This window comes from Hibiscus syriacus, unplaced genomic scaffold (assembly GCF_006381635.1).
Source record: "Hibiscus syriacus cultivar Baekdansim isolate YM2019G1 unplaced genomic scaffold, ASM638163v2 tig00005974_pilon, whole genome shotgun sequence".
NCBI classification, from domain to species: domain Eukaryota; kingdom Viridiplantae; phylum Streptophyta; class Magnoliopsida; order Malvales; family Malvaceae; genus Hibiscus; species Hibiscus syriacus.
In genome coordinates, this window is record NW_024062076.1 from 3,029,397 (window position 1) to 3,051,008 (window position 21,612).

The window sequence follows — 21,612 nt, forward strand, 5'->3', positions numbered from 1 at the left end:
CTGATGCAATGCACACGCTCATGTTAGAGGCAAAAATACAACTCAATTACTATATTCCGCCACGGAATTCAAAAATTTGTAAGGTGAATATATATAATCAATAAAATAGACAATTAAAAAAAAATTTGAATTTCAGATATCCACCCTAAACAACACTTATATCCGTCGTTACCCATCTATTGGACCTCAATGAGACATATAGGTAGGATCCAACACCACTACCCAATAAAGTTTAAACATCTAAAAGGTATTTATAAAAAAAATAATTGATTTTTTTACAAATGAAAATAGTTTAATTGATATTTTTCGTTAAAAATTTAATTGATTTATTTTGTTAATAAAAATTATCATTGATCGTTTTAATTATTAAGAGATGATTATAAAATAAATCACAACGAACTTTTTGTTTAATGCATAAAATTTAATTATTTCATACCCTTTAATTTTTAATTTATCAATTAGTTTGTGGTTTTTAATTAAGTGTATATGTAAACTTTTATCAATGTTAATATAAAAATAATATAAATTATATATATATATATATATATATATATATATATAAATTTCTGATTATTTTAAAAATTTTATTTTTATGATAAACTGAATATTTAAAGATACTTGTATATATTATATTATTTTATTGAAATCAATCATCATTATTAATCAACTAATCTAGATCAATAGTGACCCTCTCAAATTAGTTTACTCTATTTGTAAATCGACAAAAAACTTTATAACCGAAATCACATGTCAAATCAAAAATTAGATTCAAATAAGAATCCTAAATTTTCAAATCGACTAAAAATCCAACACCGTCGTTATCTAAAATCTTTAATGAAAATAATTAGAAACTTTTTTTTCTTAAAGCCAAATGATATCTTACTCTTTTTAAAGAAGTTTTTTAAACCCTAAACACAATTGAATCGATTTATCGTAATTTTTACTCTTAAGCCAGCCACAAATATATATATTTTTTCCTTCGAATTTTATCAACGCCAGTAAAAGCCCCAAACCACCAGACCTCTGGGCAGTGCACTGCAGGTTCATACTACTACCAGCCCTGAACTTTTAAACATGTAAGTCCACCCTCACATCCCAGCACAACCCCCTCTTACTCGTTGCTTTCAACTCAATTTAGCATTCAATATTGGCTCATCCATATATTTATAAAGTTGATCTAAAGTTTAAAATCCACAAAACCCAAAAACTAATAAAAGGTGTTGTAATATCCATCCTCAATTCATAGCATATTTCTGGGTCCAAGAGCGAGCAGTGGACTCATATTTGGCTCTATCAGTCTTGAACATGTGAGCAATCTCGGGCACCAGAGGATCATCCGGATTTGGATCCGTAAGCAGTGAGCATACTGAGAAAAGCACCTACACAACTTACAACTCGTTAAAATAACATTCCACACCACAATAATCCTTATTTAGGAATAAGGTTAACGATTAATGGTGTCTGGTTACAATGATTTATTAAAGAGTGTCACACCTTAGATATGGTGAGGGCAGGACTCCACTGCTCCTTCAGAATGTCAAGACAGATGCTTCCGTTGCTGTTGATGTTAGGATGAAAAACCTTTGTTCGGAAAGAAACCTACAATCACGAAAACAACACAGGACCCACGAGAATCACCTACTTTTTCGAGTCAATAGGTAATAATTCGAGCCAAGTCCAAGAAATAAAATATAGCATATAAAATGACAGCAAGGGATTTCAGCAACTCGTACAAAAGCTTGCTATGCAGGATATAGCTGTGCACTTTGTATTTAGTATTTTACTTTGTATTAAACTTGTATTTTAAGTTTATTTAAGTAGAAGGTAAGAACTTATATGTTTAGATACGAAAGTAACAACCTAGTAAGACTACTGTTGTAACTCAGCCTAGTAAAACTTTATCTTCCAGTAAATTCTCTCATCTTTTTAGTAAGTTCACATGCTAATACATTTCAAAAACACCCTTGGGGCTAGTTTAGAATAACTGTTGCAAAAAGCTTGATTTAGAAGAAGGTTGGGTCGGAAAAATTATGTTTAAACAGAATGGTGAAAAATGTGATTCTGAAAACTTACAAACAAAAAAGTTTTGAAAAGGATTGAAATGGTAGAGAAGTAAAATAATAAAAGTTCAAATATATGAGGATAATAAAACCATTTCATCAAAAAGCAACAAAAGTGAAACCTAAATGTGTTTCCTATTTAGAATTGCATTTGCTGTGATAAACAAATTTTGATCTTAAAAGTTATGCCATCAGCAACGGTAAACAAAGCTTAAAACTCTTAAAGAGGACCAATGTTAGAAACCAAAATCTAGCTTTAGTCCCACAATCAGTCATCCAACCAAAATGAAACAAAATTTTCAATTCATAATAATAATAAAACAGATATCACCAAAAAGTGGAGTTTAACCTTGGGTGGCTTGAAAGGATAGTCCGGGGGGAAGTGAATGTCAACAAGAAACACTCCTCCAGCAAAAGGACTGTCCGCTGGGCCCATTATTGTTGCTTGCCAGTGGAACATATCATCAGCAACAGGGACTGTACATATACACACACCATTATTTTAAAGAAAATGTTTAATTAATTACAATGAAAAGCTAAAAACCTGACCGCATGCGGCCATTATTAAGGTTTCAGGATTATATTAATCAAAAACCCTGTATGAATTTAGACACAATCAATGACATATCCAGAAATATTTTTTTGGCATGGACACAATTAACAACATAAAATTTTTGTATGAGGTGAGGACAAATAAAATTTCAAGTAGACACAATCAGTAAAATAGGTAATTATCTGAAAAAAAAATGGGCTTTCAAGATGGGCTTTAAACCACCCTAGTGCCTTAGTGGATTCGCCACTGAACACAATAACCACTAACCAGCATCTCCCTTCTTGAAACAGATTACAACTAACAAATTGTGGTACTATTACTTGCCCCCTCAGACATACACCCATATCAGCTATCTTGAATATCCAATTAAGCAACCAAGTAGTTGTAAACTGCATACATATGTATGAATGTATGTATTATGTATATGAAGTAGTAGGGACATGAATCACCGAGTTTCAGTTGATTCAACAAATTCCATCATTGATTGGAAGAAAACAAATTAACAGAGTAGCTAAAACAAGGAAACAAACCAGCACTGCATGAAACGGGAGGGTCCTTCTGCAGATCCTTCAACTCCTTGTTGATTCGCTTTGAAGCCATTATTAAGAAGCCGTCTCTCAAGTCTCAAGCAGACAATAATAGGATAAACTGCAGTAACATCAAATTGAATGTAACTTAGAATAAATATGTAATAATAATAAAATACCTAAATAACAGTCAACCAGGTCAACAACAACTGTTACAAAATTCTCAGTAATAAATGTATAAATAAATACACCCAGAGGCAGAAACCTTTTGGATTCCCCAAAAAAGGCAGTTAATGCAAGTGTAATTACGTTGAGCTTGAGCGGTGCACTGAGAGAAATTAATGGTGGTTTCTGTTCCAGATTTTCTAGGCGAGCGAACAAACAGAGGGCACATAAATTAATCGAACGAACAGACAACAATAACAACAATAATAATTACAGAGATTAAATTAAAAAAAGGGAAGCGAATAATATAGACCCAAAACAGATAAAAAAAAGGGAAAAAAAAAGAAAATTGATGATAAAACGAAAGAAGTTATTAGGAAAAGCAGAAGATAGAAAGAGGTACCTTGGAGTTGGAGGTGAAAATTGGTAACGAAACAATCTGATTATTAGGTTACTTTTCTCGTACGTTATGTAGTGGAAGGAAAATGTTTGGGCATTCCTCTGGATATTTGTATATGGTGGCCGTGATTCTCTGCCACGCGGCCCTCTTATAGTATTATCTTTATAATGTGAAATGAATTCGATCTAACCCAGAATTTATATATAAAAAAAACTTTGATAATAGGACAAAGAGTATGTAGATGAGAGGAATTGTTTATCTTTATATAAACATGGGTCGCCATTGAAATGCATGATGAGATTTCAACCAGAAAATATAATAAAGTAAAAAACTTGGGTCCGTTTTTGTTTGTTGTTATATGGGGAAAGTCAGCGCAGATAGTTTGGGTTAGTGTCCTACCATTACCCTCAATAACAGGTGTCATTGCCAGCCTAGGCGCCTGCAATTTCTTCAGATATTCCTCCTCTCTACGTGGTTGCTTCTCCCTCTAGTTTACTCTCTAAATACCTTAATCTAACATCAACCTACACACACACAAAAAGAAAAAAACCCTACTTTTTCATCTCTTTTTGCCCCATAATTCAATTACTTCTCGTTTGCAGTTAGGAGCTAGCTTGACCCATCAAGTCTCTCGTTCTATTTTGGCTGTTTTACTTCTACTGGGTTTAGGAGGTACTCTTAAAAAATCCCTGCTTTGTCTTTGATTTGATGTTCATGCTTCTGCTTTTCTTTTTTGGATTTGTATTTCCTCTTTGAGATCAAAAAGTCAACTTTTCTTATTTGATTGATGCCCTTGAGTAGATAAAGCTGTTGATAGTTCCTCAAATACCCATCGTTTATCTTTTAATTGTATCTTCCTGGTGTTATGCAATGACCTGGTTCAATTGATTAGTTATTTTTTTAATGTTTGTATAGGCAGGGTAATATCTAATCTGTCCCCAGTGACCATTGGAAATGGGAGGCGTATCTGGAAAGTTTGAATCACCCGAAACAAAACTAGAAGCTAAGATGGTTGAAGCTATGCAGCGCAGGGCTTCTAAAGGAACTGCAATCAAATCCTTTAACAGCATCATCTTAAAATTCCCTAAAATTGATGTCAGCTTAAGGAACTGCAGAGCTATTTTTGAGCAGTTCGGTAAGTAAGTGATCTCATGGCTGTTGCAATTATTCGAATGTTGACATTTTTAACAATTGATCGTTTATTTAAGCCATCGAATTCGATCTTAAAACACCCTATTTCGTTGTTGTTCGTAATACATTGAGGAACATGTTTGCTTCCATTGATTAATTTTGCAGATGAGGACTCGAATGGTGCAATAGACCCCGAAGAGCTGAAAAACTGTTTGCACAAGCTTGGAGTTTGTTTCACAGAGGAGGAGATAAATGATCTGTTCAAGGCATGCGATATCAATCAGGATATGGGGATCAAATTCAACGAGTTCATCGTTCTTCTTTGCCTAGTATATCTTCTCAAGGACAATGCTACCGCAACAGAAGCCGTATCCTTGATTTTCACTGTTTGTTTTGTCTTTGAGGTGTTGTGTTTCATCATATATCCCACATGCCATTGCCTTGGTGATGGTATGGGATTTAGTTTGTGTTTGAGGTTAAAATGTCTGTAAACTCTGCCATGTTTTAAGAACAGAACCAATGGCACTCAACCAATGTTAATGTGTGTTCCATGACAATGAAGTAAGAAATCAAAAATGGGAGTGCCAAATTTGGAGGCGACATTCGAAACATTGGTGGATGCATTTGTGTTGTTGGACAAGAACAAGGATGGCTATGTTAGCAAGAATGAGATGGTTCAAGCTATCAGTGAATCTGGGGAGCATTCCAGTGGACCAATAGCCACCAAAAGATTTGGTTAGCTCTTTCTCTCTAGTTTCACTCATACAACGATTGTAACTAGTGTAAAACTTTTTAGTTTTACATTGTGCAAGTGGATCCTAGCTCATATATATGAAAAAATGTACCAAGTAACTCAAATTCACATGCCAACATGTGCGTGTTTAATTTATTTTGCGTGGACAAGTTATGCAGAAAATAACATTGTTTAGAAGGCAATAAGTTATGTCCGCTTAGATGGAGGAATGAATTTTAGAAAAAAAAGTAGACACGAGAATATTGCAGTGCAGAGCATCTAAGATTCATTAAAGAAGTTAGCAGAGAGGGATGGTTGATGTGATTAATGGTGATTGATATTAATTTGTGTTGCAGAAGAGATGGACTGGGATAAAAATGGAGCGGTGAGTTTCAAGGAATTTCTCTTTGCATTCACAACTTGGGTTGGAATTGAAGACGACGGAGACGATGAATAATAGACACAATAAGAAGAAGAAGAAGAAGATCTGAATCAATTTCACTTATCTTTGTTAGCAGTGCTATCAGTGTATTACTAATTGCTAGCAGTCAAGCCAAGCATTGTGTTTTTGTTCCTTTGAGGTCTTTTTTTCAAAGTACAATAATAATTATTTAAATAGTAATGCTTTTTAGGAGTATAATTTGTAAGGGAAATTATCTATTTGGTATATATCGATTTATGTATCTGTTTTGATCGTTCTATTTAAATACTTATCTTTTAAGTTTGAATGTTAAACTAAATGAGAATAATAAGGTGACAACATACAATAACAGTATTAGTTTTGTAAATTTATATATTATATTAAAGGGTAAAGTATATGAATGACCACTAAACTATTTAGCCCTTTTTAACTTTTACCATTGATTTTTTAATTTTGTCAATAGATCACTTAACTATTTAATTATATCCAATCAAGCCAAATAGAAGTGGTGATGTGGCCATTAATAAAATTAGTATAATTATACATTTAGTCTTCATATTTATATATTCTATCAATTTAATCTTAATTTTAAATTAATTCAATAAATTTAATTTTAATCAGATAATGACACTTATCACCACTTAATTAGGTTTTATTTTATTTTATTTAATTTAATATATTTACACTCCAATCAAAGGGTGACACATCTCCCATTTATTTGGTGTCCAAATGACTTGAAAAGTTTTATCACTACTGCTCGGAATCGAACCCGATTAGAGTTCAAGCAGGATCACACCAAAACCCAAAACTGGTATTGCCTTACAACATATGCTAATAAAGTTCATCATAGAAAAAATAAATATTTTAAACTACAAAACATGTTTTTTTAATCTTAATTTTAAAATATTATAAAAATAAAATATAAATATTTAATTTAAGAAAAGATATAACATATATTTTGGATACTTTTAAATGAAGATAAAAATAAAATATTTTAAAAAAAAAACTTAAGATAAGAATAATATATATTTTTTCAAGTTAAGATAAGAACGATATATATTTTTTCAAGTTAATATTAGAATAAAATATATCTAATAATTTAAGATAAAAATAAAATATATTATTTAAGTTATGACTGAAATATATTTTTTAAGTTAAAATAAGAATAATATATATTTTTAAGTTAAAGATAAAATTAAATATATTTTTAAATCAAGATAAAAATAAAAAATATTTTGAAAATTAATATGTGAAATTAAGCTTAGATATATATTAAAAATTTACTAATTTAAAATAAAAATATATATAGCCTAAGTTGAAAACTGTAAAAGAAGTTATTAATCTAGCTCAATTGTTCTGTACCGTGCAAATTGCATATCGTTATGTACCACTAAAATGACGTATCGAATCGTACCACATATAAATTTATTTTTATTATGTAAATATTAAAAAAAATAAGGATTTATTTAAAATTAATCATTTATTAAATTTTAATATTACTTTTAATAAAATAATAATTAGATTATAAATTTTTTATTAAAAACTAATTTAAGGAATTTAATTTGATTAGAATTAAGATTTTTAAATTATATGAGTTAGAACCACCATCATAATAAATCATCGCCGGTGAACTATTGACACGCCGGGAAATCGGTTGCTAGTGCTACCGTTGCCATCTTAGTTCGTCGTCGCCCAACGTCGTCAGTCTGAAGGAGAAGCTCTGCCGTGGCCGTCATCGTTTATTTTTCCGTTGTGTTGTTTTTTAACACCGGTGACCTTCGAAACATCATCCCCGACCGTCGGCCGGCCTAGCCAGACCGACCACGACCGCCGTTCTTGTGCTTTTGGAACCGTCGCCGCGTTTGGCAGGCGCACAGTTTAACCGATCGTGAATTCCAATTTGCAGGTTAGGTAAGTTTTTATTTTGGTAATAGTAAAATTACAATACAACTGCCCATATTTGTGTTTTATTTCAAATGGTTAAATTGCATGAAACCCCCAACAGTTTTCCCCGTTTATAGTTTCGTCTATTTTAATATACACGGTTAAATTACATGAATCCTCCCATACTTTTGTTTTAATTTAAATGGCCTAATTGTATGTAAATCCTCACACTTTTCCCTATTTATATTTTAGCTTCTAGGTTTTAAATATTCTATAATATGTATTTTATTTTTATTTTGATAATTAATTTTGAATTGACTCTTTGATTTTAATTAATAATATACTTAATACAATATTTTATTCATTACTTTTATTAGCATTAATTTCATATCATTTGATATTATTTTTTATTATTAATCTTAACAATTTGATACTTAATTTTAACTTGATATTAATTGAGATTATTTGAATCATGATAATATTAATTTTGTTACACAGGTTTAACTATTTGAACTAGTTAATGGATCTTAATTTTACTCCTTCAAAACAAGTAAAAATGGAGCATAAGCGGCATCTCGATATGAATTCAGAAGATATTAATATTGAGGTATATTCATTGTGATTAATTGAAAGAGTTATATATATATTAAGTGTTGGGGTTAAAATGTTAAATTCACCGTAATGAAAGAAAATTTAATTTTTAATTGTAATTATAAAAAGATTTTTTATACTTTATCCAATGTGTATGATGTTAATTTAATGAGATTTTTCCAGGATCTATAATTTTTATAATAATGGTTTTTACAATTATTATTTATTTTATTTTTATGTAGGAAATAGTTGAAGTTTTACATAAGGATGAAAGTCCAACAAGTCTTTATACTATTACAACTAACTTAGAAACCATGATTGATTCAATAAAAAAATATTGAAAAAAACAGTTGTTCGCATGATCGGTCTATTTGAAAAACATATTAAAGATAAATATGTAAATAATAGACCACATGAGGAAGATTTACACGTGGATCATTCAAAGAAAAGGAATTAAAAAATAGATAAAAAGAGAAAAAATGTAGATCATGGTTCATTGAAGGGTGAATGTTTAGATAGTGGATCACACGAGGAAGAACAATTAAGTATTAAGCCTTTGAAGGAGAAAATTGATAATCCTAGTAGAAAAGTGTGTAAGTCTCTATTTATCAATTTTTATCTCGAGTATTCTTCTCCTCCATTGCAACCTAATGGTAAAAGAAAGCTTGATGTTAGTTTTGAAGATAGTGTAACACCGTCTACTGATGGTCCACCAAAACTTCCTAGTGAGATTATTAACTTCAATTTGGTGAGAATCAATTTCCTAGTCAATTAGTCACGGCGAGGAAACCTCCAACAATAAAAAAAGATGTAAAAAAGTATCAAGTATTCACAAGATATCATCAAAGGAAAAAGATTCTCAACAGAAAAAGAATATTATGTCATCTGTTGCACTTCCAAATTCTACTGATGATTTGAAGATAAAAAATTTGACCATGAAAAAGAAAGCTCGAACCCATGATAGTATCATAACGGTGAGTATAAATTATATTTCATTGTATATATTTTTATTAATTGTTGATTTAATATTAATACTTTTAATAATTATATATAGATCCACGAACACAAAACATGTTATGATAGTGGAGAGGCATCGTCGGTTAAAGGTTATAAACAAAAGGCGGTAATAGCATTATGAAATTATTAAAGTTATTGAAATTGTGTTATTTGTTAAATATTTTATACTAAATATTAAATATTTATTTTTTATGCAGGATAAATATAACATAGGTGATATGATATCGAATTTTGTTCAAGAAACTTGTTTCATTGGTGACACATATAAACAAGATTTGTGTTATCTAACACCTGAAGAATGTACAATTTGCCTCAATGTTGCTACTTGGAAGGAGAGGACCGATTATTGTTATAATGTTAAAGGAAATTTTTTGGATGTCAATGATGCTCGAAGTGTCTTTCCAGAAAAATGATTATGTGATACGGTAATATAATTTAATTTTAAAATTTATTTAAGTATTTAGTTTTTTATATCGTTAATAACAATATCAATATATTTTTCTGCAATGTAACAGTTTGTCGATATGTATTTATACTATTTACACATAAACTAAGAGCCTAAGCCTAAAAAATTATATCTACCTCTGTCATTTCAAGTAAAAATATTTGTTATGATGGATGTAACACATAATTTGAGATTTTAAATTTAACAAAATTTAATCCTTATTTATCTCAGGTTAGAGTCATCCAATATGATTTATATCCCGACAAGACGAGAGTAGAGACGAGCATTCAAAAATACCATAGTCGATGAATAGAAGAACTTATGCCTATTGATAGTAGCAACGTTGAAAAGGTATAAATGTCATTTGTTTTCATTTGTTGTTTCCTAACATGTACTTGCTTGTAACTTTCAATTTTACTAATTTCACTGGTTTATTTGCCTTTGCATAATGGAAATGGTAAATATTGGTTTTTATTGGTTGTTAATGTCATGGAGCAACAAAATTATATTTTAGATTCTCTTGGTGTCAATGAGGAACGTAAAAGAATTACACAAGATTTAGTAAGTATTTTAGTTCATTAAATTTAGTAGAATTTTCTTCAGATATAATAAATCATTTTTCTTGTTTGTGGTGTTACTTGTAATATTAGTTGAATAAAACCCCTCATGTTTATGGGACATATCCTCATTTGAGTCGATTATTTGAAGTTGTCGTACAATTTTCAATTGATTTTCCTTACTTACCGGAACAACCGAATATGTATGTTACTTGAAGTTTAAATTATGAATTTATTACCTAAACCATAGCTATATATTTTGAGTAAAAAAATTATTTTATATTGATTTCAGGGATGATTGTGACACGTACGTATTGAATTATATAGAAGCCAATCAAAATTTTGATTGGTCCAAAAAAATTTACGGTAAAGTTAAATTATAAATAAATTATTTTATATGCGTAGTGATATTGATTAGTTTGAATTTTTTAGAAGACAGAAGAAATGAGGGTTGAACGACTGAAATATTTGACAAAACTTATTACCAGCAACCATAATTGTAGACACCCGTTTTTGTCCGGATTATAAATATTATATTAAAATTATATTATTATTATTATTAATATTATTATTAATGTTACATATTATTTTTTTACAGGCTCAAGACCCAGATTACAAATTTCCTATAACTCAAGCTCAACCCAGTGACCATTACCCCAGTTACCGGTTTCCATCAATGCATGAGCCAATCACCAAGCAAGTCACTGCCACCAATCATGCCATCCATTGAAGCTGATATAATGGAAAAACATAAGCAAAATCAATAAACAAATCAGTCACCAAGGTCAAAGAGATTTGACAAACCTTTACCTAAACCTTTGAAATGGAAATAAATCCCGAAAATTATGGGATTAAACGTACCTGCTTCAGCACTAATCCAACGACAAAGGAAAATGGTGAATTCAAAGCAACCATAAATATGGGGGCAATTATACGAGCAGGGAGGGAGGAAAAAAGAAGGGAGGATTCGAACAGGGGGACGGAAGCCAGAATATACCCTTTCCCGTTGTATTTTAACCAAAAAAATACTGTACTAGATTTTTTTCCTTTTATTCGAAGAACAAAGAAGCAGAGAAGTTCTCATTTCAGCGAATCAAAGCAATACAAAGAGAAATTCAGTCCATACGAGGTTGTTCTTGATTATTATTTACTTTAATATTTTTCTTAATTTGTTTTAATAATTTCTAAATTAAATGCAATTCCTAAAAATAAAATAAAGTAGAAAGGGATTATAAATTTACCTTAGTTATGAACAACAGTAGAGTTTCGGTGGCTATACTATGCGTTCGGGTTTCAATTTCTAGAATTAGAGGATTGTGGTTAGTAAACTAAATAAATCAGAAATTAAACAACAATAAAATGTAAATAGGAAGAGAGGAGTCGGAGTTACCTCACAAGAAGGGGTTGAGTTTCTCGGTGAAAAATTAGAAAAGCTGAGAGCTTTCTATGGTTTGTTGGATCTGTTAAGGGGTCATTTCAATTGATATCTAAGTTTAGTTTAGGTTTTAAAATAGAAATGAAGAGTTTAAGTTATGGTGAAGATCTAGGTCTCCTATGGTTTTTAGTAGTCACTCGATGGTGATAGAGGCTTTGGGGGATAAGGTTTCGGCTGAAGGTATGTTGGCCATGGAAAATCTTGGTCTCTGGTTAGTGTACTGGTGAAAGAATGAAGAAGAAGAAGAGAAACGATGCACTAAAAGGGGGAAATGTTTAGGTTTAACATATTGTTGTTTTGTTTTTAAGTTAAATTTTAAATTCAAAGCTATAGTTTGGTTAAAACACTGCAGTATAATTGGGGTCCAGGGTGTGTCATGTTGTGTGCATGGGTTATTTACCATTTGGGCCACACAAGGTTTAGTTTCATATTTTCAATTTGTTCTTTATATTTTACGCACATTTAATTCCGGTCCAAGTTGCGATTGTATTTAATTATTGTTAATTTAGATATTAGAATTCTAAAGTTTTGCATACTACTTTTTAGTCCTGAATATGTTTTGGGTTTATGTTAGTTTTAGTTTGTTAAAATAATAAGATTTTCATTTTAGTTTCCAGCATTCAATGTGGTATAATATTAGCATGTCTACATTAATTATTTTTTCGTTTATAGTTAAGATAACAAAGTTTTATTTTAATATTATTTAGTCCTCGTTTTAGTACATAATTATTTTCTTAAATTTATGATTTGTGGTGTTATGTTTTTTTTATTATGTTGGAGTCATATTTGTTCATTAAATATTACTATGAATATAGTATATATTTTTTAGTTGTAATATATGTATATAATTTTTATATTAAAGTGTCGCATTGTAGGAATATTTTGTATATATTATTTGTTAATTGGATGATTATTTCTATTAATTTACGCATGGTAACCTCATAGGCATAAATCGACGTATTTACATAATTTAATTAAGGGTAATATCATTTTAATTTAAAATTGTTGTAAGTGGGTTGTCTTAACTGATTAGATATCCGCTTTTGACGATTTTAAATTAAAAGTATATCCCATTATTGACACTTTTAAAAAAAAAATTTGATCCATCATTTTAAAATTTGGGAACGGAAGAAAAAGAAATATTCGGTTATTTAAATTTATCGAGAAAAGGTAGTTAGAACTTATCTAAGATCTCGTCTCGATATTTATAAATAATCGAATATTCTTTATCTTTCTAAAGGCTTGGTAATTTTAATTTAATCAATTTTGGTGCTTTGAAATATTGTAAAGTTTGCACGTCGTTGTCGGGGATCGTAAATCAAATTAAAATCGAATTTATAAATTTCATTACAAAGACATTAATTAATCGACGAGGTACCGATTTAGGGCGTTGTGGGGGTGCTAATCCTTCCCCACGCGTAACCGACTCCCGAACTTGAATTTTGGTAATGCAGACCTAAATTTGTTATTTTAATTAAAATTATTATTTTTTATTTAAAATGACAAAAAATTTTTGGGTGCCCAATCACACCCTAATCAAAGATTGGTGGCGACTCTTCGAACCCGTATTTTTATCGTGAATGAATTTCCAAATTTTCGAAACGAGAAGTTTTCTAAAATCGCATTATTTTTAATTAAAATTCAATCATAAAGAGAATAGTTAAAAATGACGTGTTTTTCCAAAATCCCCCACGTTTTAAAAAATCGTTTCGACAACTTGGCGACTCTGCTGGGGATGTTTTTAGAGAGTCAGGCCTATAGTTGATTAATTGATTATCTTTGCAATTGAAAGTTATAAATTCGTTCTAATTTGATTTTTGATCCCTATTTGATTTTAATGTTGTTGTTCAGAATTTGATTAACCAATAAATAGTTGTACTGATCTGTTTGCTAATGGTTTCAGATTAATTTTGTGTTTAAAGAGGATTGATTTTTTGAGTGCTTTGTGATTATGTGTTGTTTTATTTTCGCTTTTCCTCACACACTGCACAGTTGCATTTGCATAACATGAGCTAAAACCCCGCTCCATCCTATTTAAGTAGGAGTGAGAGACTACTCCCTCGTGTGGTTTTCACCTCCGCATGGGATAGTGGATCACTCCTGGAGCTCACGCCTTATGGTCCTCGTGATGGTATTCACCTCCGCATGGACATAAGGAGGTGTGTTCCCTCGAAATTGAACTCGATCTACTAAAGCCTGTGATGGGCCAGGATTGAGGGTTCGGCAGCCCAAAGGGGCACCGACAAGGATAATTCGAGAACCTAATACTTTAGAACCTAACCCAGCATATAGTGACCATAGAGCCCAAACTTAGGTCGAGCCTGACCCGAACCTTAGGAGTCCCGTGAGGAGGGTACACAATGAAAAGCTTTTTGAGCCATTTAATTGCATTTTCTGAGCAAATGTATGCGAACTAGAGATCATGTGGTTAGGTTGAATTAGGTATCATGCGGTTAGGGTTTTAATGTTCAGATAAAGCATAAGGGGTAGATATCTTGTTGGGTTGGAAACGATAAAGAATGACTGGGTAGTCAGCATGTGAGGGTAGAATTCTTTAACAAATTATTATCCGTGATTAATTGACTAATGTTTACTAACTGGTTTTCTTTTGTCTATGTTTTATTCCTTTTGTTTTGCATTGCACTATCCATTTCATGGTGTTGATTTGGGATCGATGTCCATTAGAAGGCCAGAATATGGAACGAAAGGTTCAAAAAGAGGTTGATGACAATGCAGATGTTTTGAGATGGTCGATGCAATCCCAGTTGTCCAACGGAGACAGTTTAAAGCTTGATTATGTGTCGGAGATGTTTAGTTACACTCACATCAATGTGCGTCAGAATGATTTGAACGAGCTTAAAGAGATTTAGGAAGGATGTGAAACAGCCAACCAAGAGATGTTTTATCAGTTGTATGGTGATATACATTACCTTCTCGATGTTCTGATCGATCGAAATCTGTTTAGGGCCCTGGCGCAGTTCTGGAATCCCGGTTACAGCTGTTTCACGTTTGGAAGAGTGGATTTGACGCCAACAATAGAAGAATATCGAGCTTTGATCCGGTGTCCGAGAGCTCAAGTTGACAGAGTCTATACCAAGCCCCTAGTCACTCCTTCGTTCAAAAAGAAATTGCTATTGATCACTGGAATGAGCGAGGATTGGGTTGTAAAAAATATTAAGAAGAAAGGAGACAGTGAATGTTTTCCTTGGTCCGCTTTGAAGGAAGTAATCAATCGGCATCCCGATCAGAGAAAGAAGCTTGATTTACTTGCTTTAGGGATTTATGGGCTCGTTATCTTCGCAAAGGTGCTAGGATACGTAGACGTATCTGTTGTTGACCTGTTCGAAAGATTAGACAAGCATGTGGATCCTATTCCCGCTATTCTAGCAGAGACGTTTCGTTCTTTGAGTTCTTGCAGGCGAGAGGGAGAAGGACGCTTTATAGGATGTGCACCCCTATTGCTAGTTTGGATCCTCAGTCATTTCAAACACGTCAAAAGGGCACCGGGTCGAGTGTTTTTGGATGGGTTTTCACCTTTGAAAGATTTCCTTTCAAAAGATTGGCCTAGAGGTTTTACCGAAGAAAAGTGGATGGTCATCTTCAGGGATATCCGAGGCGGTGATGTTTTATGGCGAGCTTCTTGGAATGTCACTTCAGATATACTTTACAAGTGTGGAGAGCGGGATTGGGTACCTTTACCGGGTATATGGGGCTCTGTTGGGTATGCACCTCTGCTGGTTTCCAGACAATATGGGTCAAGGCAGTTCATTCCGGCTACGCGGGACTTGTCAGGATCAGATTTTGCATTCAAGGGAGATCAATACAAGAGCAAAGTCAGAGGGGTTGCCGAAGCTTGAAAGCAGACTCATCGTATGAATCTGTTCACCTATGGTCTCAAACTATCACAAGAGTACGAGCAGTGGAGAAGCAATCGAGTAAACGACAATATTCCGATGGCAAATCCTGAAAACATTCAACCCGTGAAAGAGCATTTGAGGATAGTGCCATCTCCATTAGAGCTAGCTAAGAGCGATTTTGAGGCGGAAAGGAGACAATGGAGAACTACTCTGCAAAATCTAGAAGATGAGGTGTTTCAGAAGGGGTTGGAGATCGATATTCAAAAAAGTAAAGCGGACCGAGCTGAAAAAGTAGAGAAGCAACTTCGGTTAGATTTTGATGATCTTCAATCAAATTACCAGCGAATGGTGAAAGATCAGACATCTTCTAGTTCAAGCAAGTTATCGGTTGAGTGGAGACATGAAGTGGCAAGCTTGAAGAGGGCAGCCGGGGAGAGTCAGGAAGAGCTCAAGCAAAGCAGACACCAGGTAAGGATTTTGTCGAAAGAAAAAAGTTGTTTAGAGCAGCAATTACAAGAAGATCAAGCTTATAGCGAGAAGCTGAAGGGGAAGATCTCGAGTATGGAGGCCGCGGTGCGACGATACAAGAGTCGGGAAGGTAGCTCGAGTCGTGGAGAAGTCGAAAGTCTGAAAAGAAGAGTAAGAGAGCTCGAAGCCATGGTTCAGGAGTTCCAGAGGCAATCAAGTGAATTATCGATAGTTTCTTATGAAGGGGATGTCCAGTGGCGTGTTCGATGGGAGCGAGCTCAGGCGAGAGCCAAACGAGGAGAAGACCTCATCGCTTGTTACCTGGGGCATGCTCGGGGGATCGCACAGTATTTGGTCGATCTATCTCAAGAAGCTACTGCTATAGGCGGAGAGTTGGATCCTGAGGCAGAAGAAAACAAGAAGATCTTGGAATTGCTAACCCATGTGCAACAGATAGGGGAAACAGTGCAGATTTATCTGTGATATGTTTTAACCTTGTACTTGAACGTCATCTCTAATATAAAGAGTTGTTCTAAGGAATCGCTCCAGGATCAACACCCTGCATTTTGCATATGCATCATTTTATTGTTTTTCGCAATGCATCTTTATTTTTCTTACATCGCTCTTTATTCATTCATAATCATATACTTCATATTCATTAAATAAGATGTAAACATTAACAAAAGGAACTGTGTAACAGAGAAATACTGGGAAATTCTAAGCATCACTATAACACAAGGAAGGCCATGGATGATAAAATCGCTCAAATTGAAAAAAATCAACTGCAGTTGCAAGATGATCTAAGGAAAATGCAAGAAGATATGCTTAAGGCTCAAGAGGATATGTTGTCTAAGTTGACAAGTATGCTGGGAGGGAGAAATTCAGAACATGGAAAGGCCCCTGAACAAATAATTGAAGAACCACTTTATCCTCCAGGGTTTACCCCGGTGCAGTCTCCAAATATCCAAGGAACGTCAGTCCCTACTAAAGTACACATAAATCCTATTGGCATTGCTGTTAATCCGCAACCTGGATCTTGCTCGCATCCCGAAGAAAGTCCATATCACCAGGTCCCAGACCTTGATGAGGAAGCAGAGAAGAAGGAAAACAAGTTGTTGCAGGAGCAGTATAAGCATCTAGCAAATGAAGTACAAGCTATGAAAGAAGACACCAGCTTGTATGGTCTCGACGCAAAGGAACTGAGTTTAGTTCCTGATCTGGTCCTACCTCCCAAGTTCAAAACTCCCGACTTCGAGAAATACGACGGTACCCAATGCCCTTCTGCCCATATCACAATGTTTTGCAGGAAAATGACTGGTTATGTAGGGCACGACCAGCTATTGATTCACTGTTTCCAGGAAAGCTTAGTAGGTTCAGCACTGCGGTGGTATAATCAACTAAGAAGGGCTGATGTTAAGTCCTGGAAAGATTTGGCCAAATTATTTCTTGACCAGTATAAACATATAAAGGATGTCCGGCCTAATAGAATGGTGTTGCAAGCAATGGAAAAGAAGCATAATGAAAGTTTTAGACAATATGCTCAAAGATGGAGGGAAGTAGCAGTACAAGTCCACCCACCGTTGGTAGAGGAGGAAACGAACCTACTTTTTGTTAATACCTTGAAGGCTCCCTTCTTCTCACACTTTATTGGTAATCCTTCTCGAAGTTTTGTTGATATAGTTACGGCGGGAGAAATGATTGAAATGGCAATTAAAAGTGGGAAGCTCGAGGGAGGAGAGTCCAACAAGAAACCACCGATGAGGAAGAAGAAAAACGAAGTCAGCAATGCAAGGCAGTATGATTCCCATAACATCACAGTGTCTCGACCTCAAGGTACGGTGACACCACCACAAATGGACAATAGACAAGGGGTAAGGGATCCAAGGAGAGAGAGGCCTCAATTTGATCCGATTCCTATGACTTATAAGGAGTTATTCCATGAATTATACGATCGACATGTAGTCTCACCTTATCATGTGGACCCCATACAACCCCCTTATCCCAAATGGTATGATGCTAATGCTAAATGTGAATACCATGCGGGGGTTTCAGGACATTCTATTGAAAATTGTCCTGCGTTCAAAAAAGTTGTCCAAGATCTGAGAAGAAGAAATGTCATCAATTTTGGTGACAGCGAACAACCAAACATAGCCCAGAATCCCTTGCCAAACCATGCAGGAGACGGGATTAACGCAGTTACTGAAGGGAAAGGAAGAATGACTATAAAGAATGTTAGTGAGGTGATGTCACCCATGTTTTGGGTATGGTGCCAAATGGTCAAAGTAGGACTATTAAAGGCCAATCTGCCATGTGAACAGTTCAACAATGAAGAGATGTGCCATTACCATAACTGCACAGGACACAATATACAACAGTGTCTTGATTTCTTAGAGCTGGTGCAAGAAATGATGGATAGTAAAGAAATCGAGTTCTTCAAAGAAGTGGCTGAGAAAGAAGAGGCAGAAGTTTACGCCTCTGAGGGATCATCCAAAGGGGTCTATGGTTCTAGTTATCCCCTCGTCATTACTCCCAAGAATCGAGTGGCTGAGAATGTAGCTCCAAAAGTGATTATTACACCTCCCTCTCCGTTCCCGTACAAAGATAATAAACAGGTGCCCTGGAGATATACTTGTCAAATAGGAGAGGTAGCAAAGCAACAAGAAGAGATAGACGAAGTGGGACATATGACCAGGAGTGGTAGATGTTATCACAAAGAGCCGGAGAAGAAGGTTGCTGTCGAGAAAGGAAAAGGTATTGACGTGCAGATAAAAGAAGATGAGCTCGTCGTCAATGAGCCAGTAACGGAGAATGAAGCAGTGGAATTTTTAAAATTTTTGAAACATAGTGAATATAGTATTGTTGAGCAACTGCACAAGCTGCCTGCTCGTATTTCTGTCCTATCACTTCTTCTGAGTTCAGAGGCTCATCGTAACGCCTTGTTAAAAGTTTTGAACCAAACCTTTGTCCCGAAGGAGATACCCATAGAAAAACTGGACCGACTAGTTGCCAACATACAGGCCGATAATTTTTTATATTTTTCTGAAGACGAGATCCCTTCAGGGATGATTGGCAATCATAAGGCTTTGCACATTACAGTTATGTGCAAAGGGCATGTTTTATCCAGAGTACTAATAGATAATGGTTCAGCACTAAATGTGATGCCCTTGGTGACCCTGAAAAAACTGCCAGTTGATAGTACCCTGATGAGAAACTGTCAAAGTGTGGTTCGAGCTTTTGATGGAACAAAAAGAGAAGTTCTAGGCAAGATTGATCTTCCTCTGACTATTGGTCCTGCGATATATGAAGTGGAGTTTCTAGTGATGGACATCATGCCTACATACAATTGCTTGTTGGGAAGGCCCTGGATTCATCAGGCCGGTGCGGTTCCATCAACTTTGCACCAGAGGATAAAATTTGCAATTGATGGGAGGCTTATATGCATTCATGCTGAAGAAGACATTATCGCTTCAGTTTCGACTACGGCTCCATACATTGAAGTGGAAGAAAAAGCTGTTGAATGTTCTTTCAGATCTTTAGAATATGTCAATGCCACGTTCGTGGCGGAAGGAAAGAAGATCCCGAAGCCTAGATTGTCAAACTGCACCAAAATGGGGCTTAAACTAACTCTTGGAAGGGGAGCGAGAGCTGGCAAAGGGCTTGGACGTCAATTGCAAGGACTGGTGAGTCCAATCTACCCTATAACTAAAAGAGATAGGTTCGGTTTAGGGTATCAGCCGACTTTAAAAGAAAAATTGAGAAGCATCAAGAAGAGTCAGGAATTGAGGAAGGCAAGATTAACTGGTGAGCACCCAATCTGGGAGCCCATGACATTCCCGCCATTGAGTAGCATTTTCGTATCAGGAGGATATATGTTTCAAGGGACTTTGGAAAGCAGTAAAGTGATAGTTGAGGATGCCTTGGGCATTAATATCATAACCGATGAGGAATTCAAAGAAATGAGAGCTACGGGTATTTACCCTGCGCCACCGGGATTTATGTTGAACAACTGGACTGCGGAGGAACTGCCTGTAGTTTACAAATCTTTTGCAGAGTAATACACTAGAACTCTTCACTATTGTTCATACCCTAGGACAATAGGTGATTTGATGTAAAGGGTTAAGTTGTGTGTTTTTACTTGTTTTCAATAAAAGATGTGTTTTGATTCCCAAATGGCAAACATTTTTCATGCATATCATTCTTGGTTGTATACGTATATATTATTTCTTTCTATTTATTTATATGGGAAAAGATTCTCCCGTATGCATATATGTATATATATCTTCTCTTCCGTTATCCTTTCAGGAGCTCAGATATAAATGATACAAATGCTAATGACTCTGACCCGGAGATTGATTTCGAGATGCCCATATGTCAAGGGGAAGTCGAAGGGTGTGATGATGATGAGGGATGTGAATTACCTTCTGAATTGCTAAGGATAGTAGAACAGGAGGATAAACAGATTCTGCCTCACGAAGAGCATACTGAGATTTTGAATTTGGGAACGGATGAGGATAGAAAAGAAGTTAAGATTGGCACTACCTTGTCTATTGAAGGAAGACAGAGTTTGATAGAATTACTTCAAATTTTCAAGGATGTATTTGCTTGGTCGTACGAAGATATGCCAGGTTTGGATACAGAATTGGTGGTCCATAAACTGCCAATAAAGCCTGATTGTAAGCCTGTACAACAGAAGCTGAGAAGAATGAGACCTGAGATGCTGCTCAAAATTAAAGAAGAAGTGAAGAAACAATTTGATGCCGGGTTTCTTACAGTGGCCAAATATCCTGAGTGGGTAGCAAATATTGTTTCGGTACCAAAGAAGGATGGGAAAGTTCGAATGTGTGTCGACTATAGAGATCTTAATAGAGCTAGTCCGAAAGACAATTTTCCTTTGCCGCACATAGACACATTGGTGGACAATACTGCCAGAAACTCCTTATTGTCATTTATGGATGGTTTCTCTGGCTACAATCAAATTAAAATGCACCCTGAAGATATGGAGAAAACAACGTTTGTCACTATGTGGGGGACGTTCTGTTATAAAGTTATGCCGTTTGGATTGAAGAATGCAGGGGCAACCTATCAAAGGGCTATGGTGACATTGTTTCATGACATGATGCATAAAGAAATTGAAGTATATGTCGATGATATGATTGTCAAAGCCAAGACAGAGGAGGAACATATCGAGAATTTGAGGAAGCTCTTTCAAAGGTTAAAGAAGTGCCAACTCAAACTTAACCCAAATAAGTGTACTTTTGGGGTGACATCGGGAAAGCTATTGGGATTCGTAGTGAGCCGAAAGGGAATTGAAATAGATCCCGATAAAGTAAAAGCCATTCAAGATTTGCCAGCCCCAACAACACAGAAA

General features: G+C 34.5%; 2 protein-coding genes across 3 annotated transcripts; one reads left to right on the top strand and one right to left on the bottom strand.

Moving 5' to 3' along the window:
• Positions 1-1,171: 1,171 nt before the first annotated feature.
• Positions 1,172-3,781, bottom strand: LOC120200480 (ubiquitin-conjugating enzyme E2-17 kDa-like). 2 transcript variants are annotated; one of them, XM_039201314.1, is made up of 5 exons: positions 3,709-3,781; positions 3,144-3,261; positions 2,410-2,537; positions 1,495-1,599; positions 1,209-1,379 (listed from the first exon to the last, which is right to left on the bottom strand). In XM_039201314.1, the coding sequence occupies exons 2-5, from the start codon at positions 3,211-3,213 to the stop codon at positions 1,236-1,238; spliced, it is 447 nt and encodes a 148-aa protein (XP_039057245.1). In that variant the 5' UTR covers positions 3,214-3,261; positions 3,709-3,781; the 3' UTR covers positions 1,209-1,235. The 2 variants fall into 2 exon arrangements, with proteins under 2 accessions (XP_039057246.1, XP_039057245.1); XM_039201315.1 differs by lacking the exon at positions 3,709-3,781 and having other exon boundaries at positions 1,172-1,379; positions 3,144-3,237.
• A 380-nt stretch (positions 3,782-4,161) lies between these two features.
• LOC120200481 (probable calcium-binding protein CML21) lies at positions 4,162-6,044 on the top strand. Its single transcript, XM_039201316.1, has 5 exons — positions 4,162-4,377; positions 4,621-4,840; positions 5,002-5,204; positions 5,403-5,571; positions 5,926-6,044. The coding sequence occupies exons 2-5, from the start codon at positions 4,660-4,662 to the stop codon at positions 6,024-6,026; spliced, it is 654 nt and encodes a 217-aa protein (XP_039057247.1). The 5' UTR covers positions 4,162-4,377; positions 4,621-4,659; the 3' UTR covers positions 6,027-6,044.
• Positions 6,045-21,612: the final 15,568 nt, after the last annotated feature.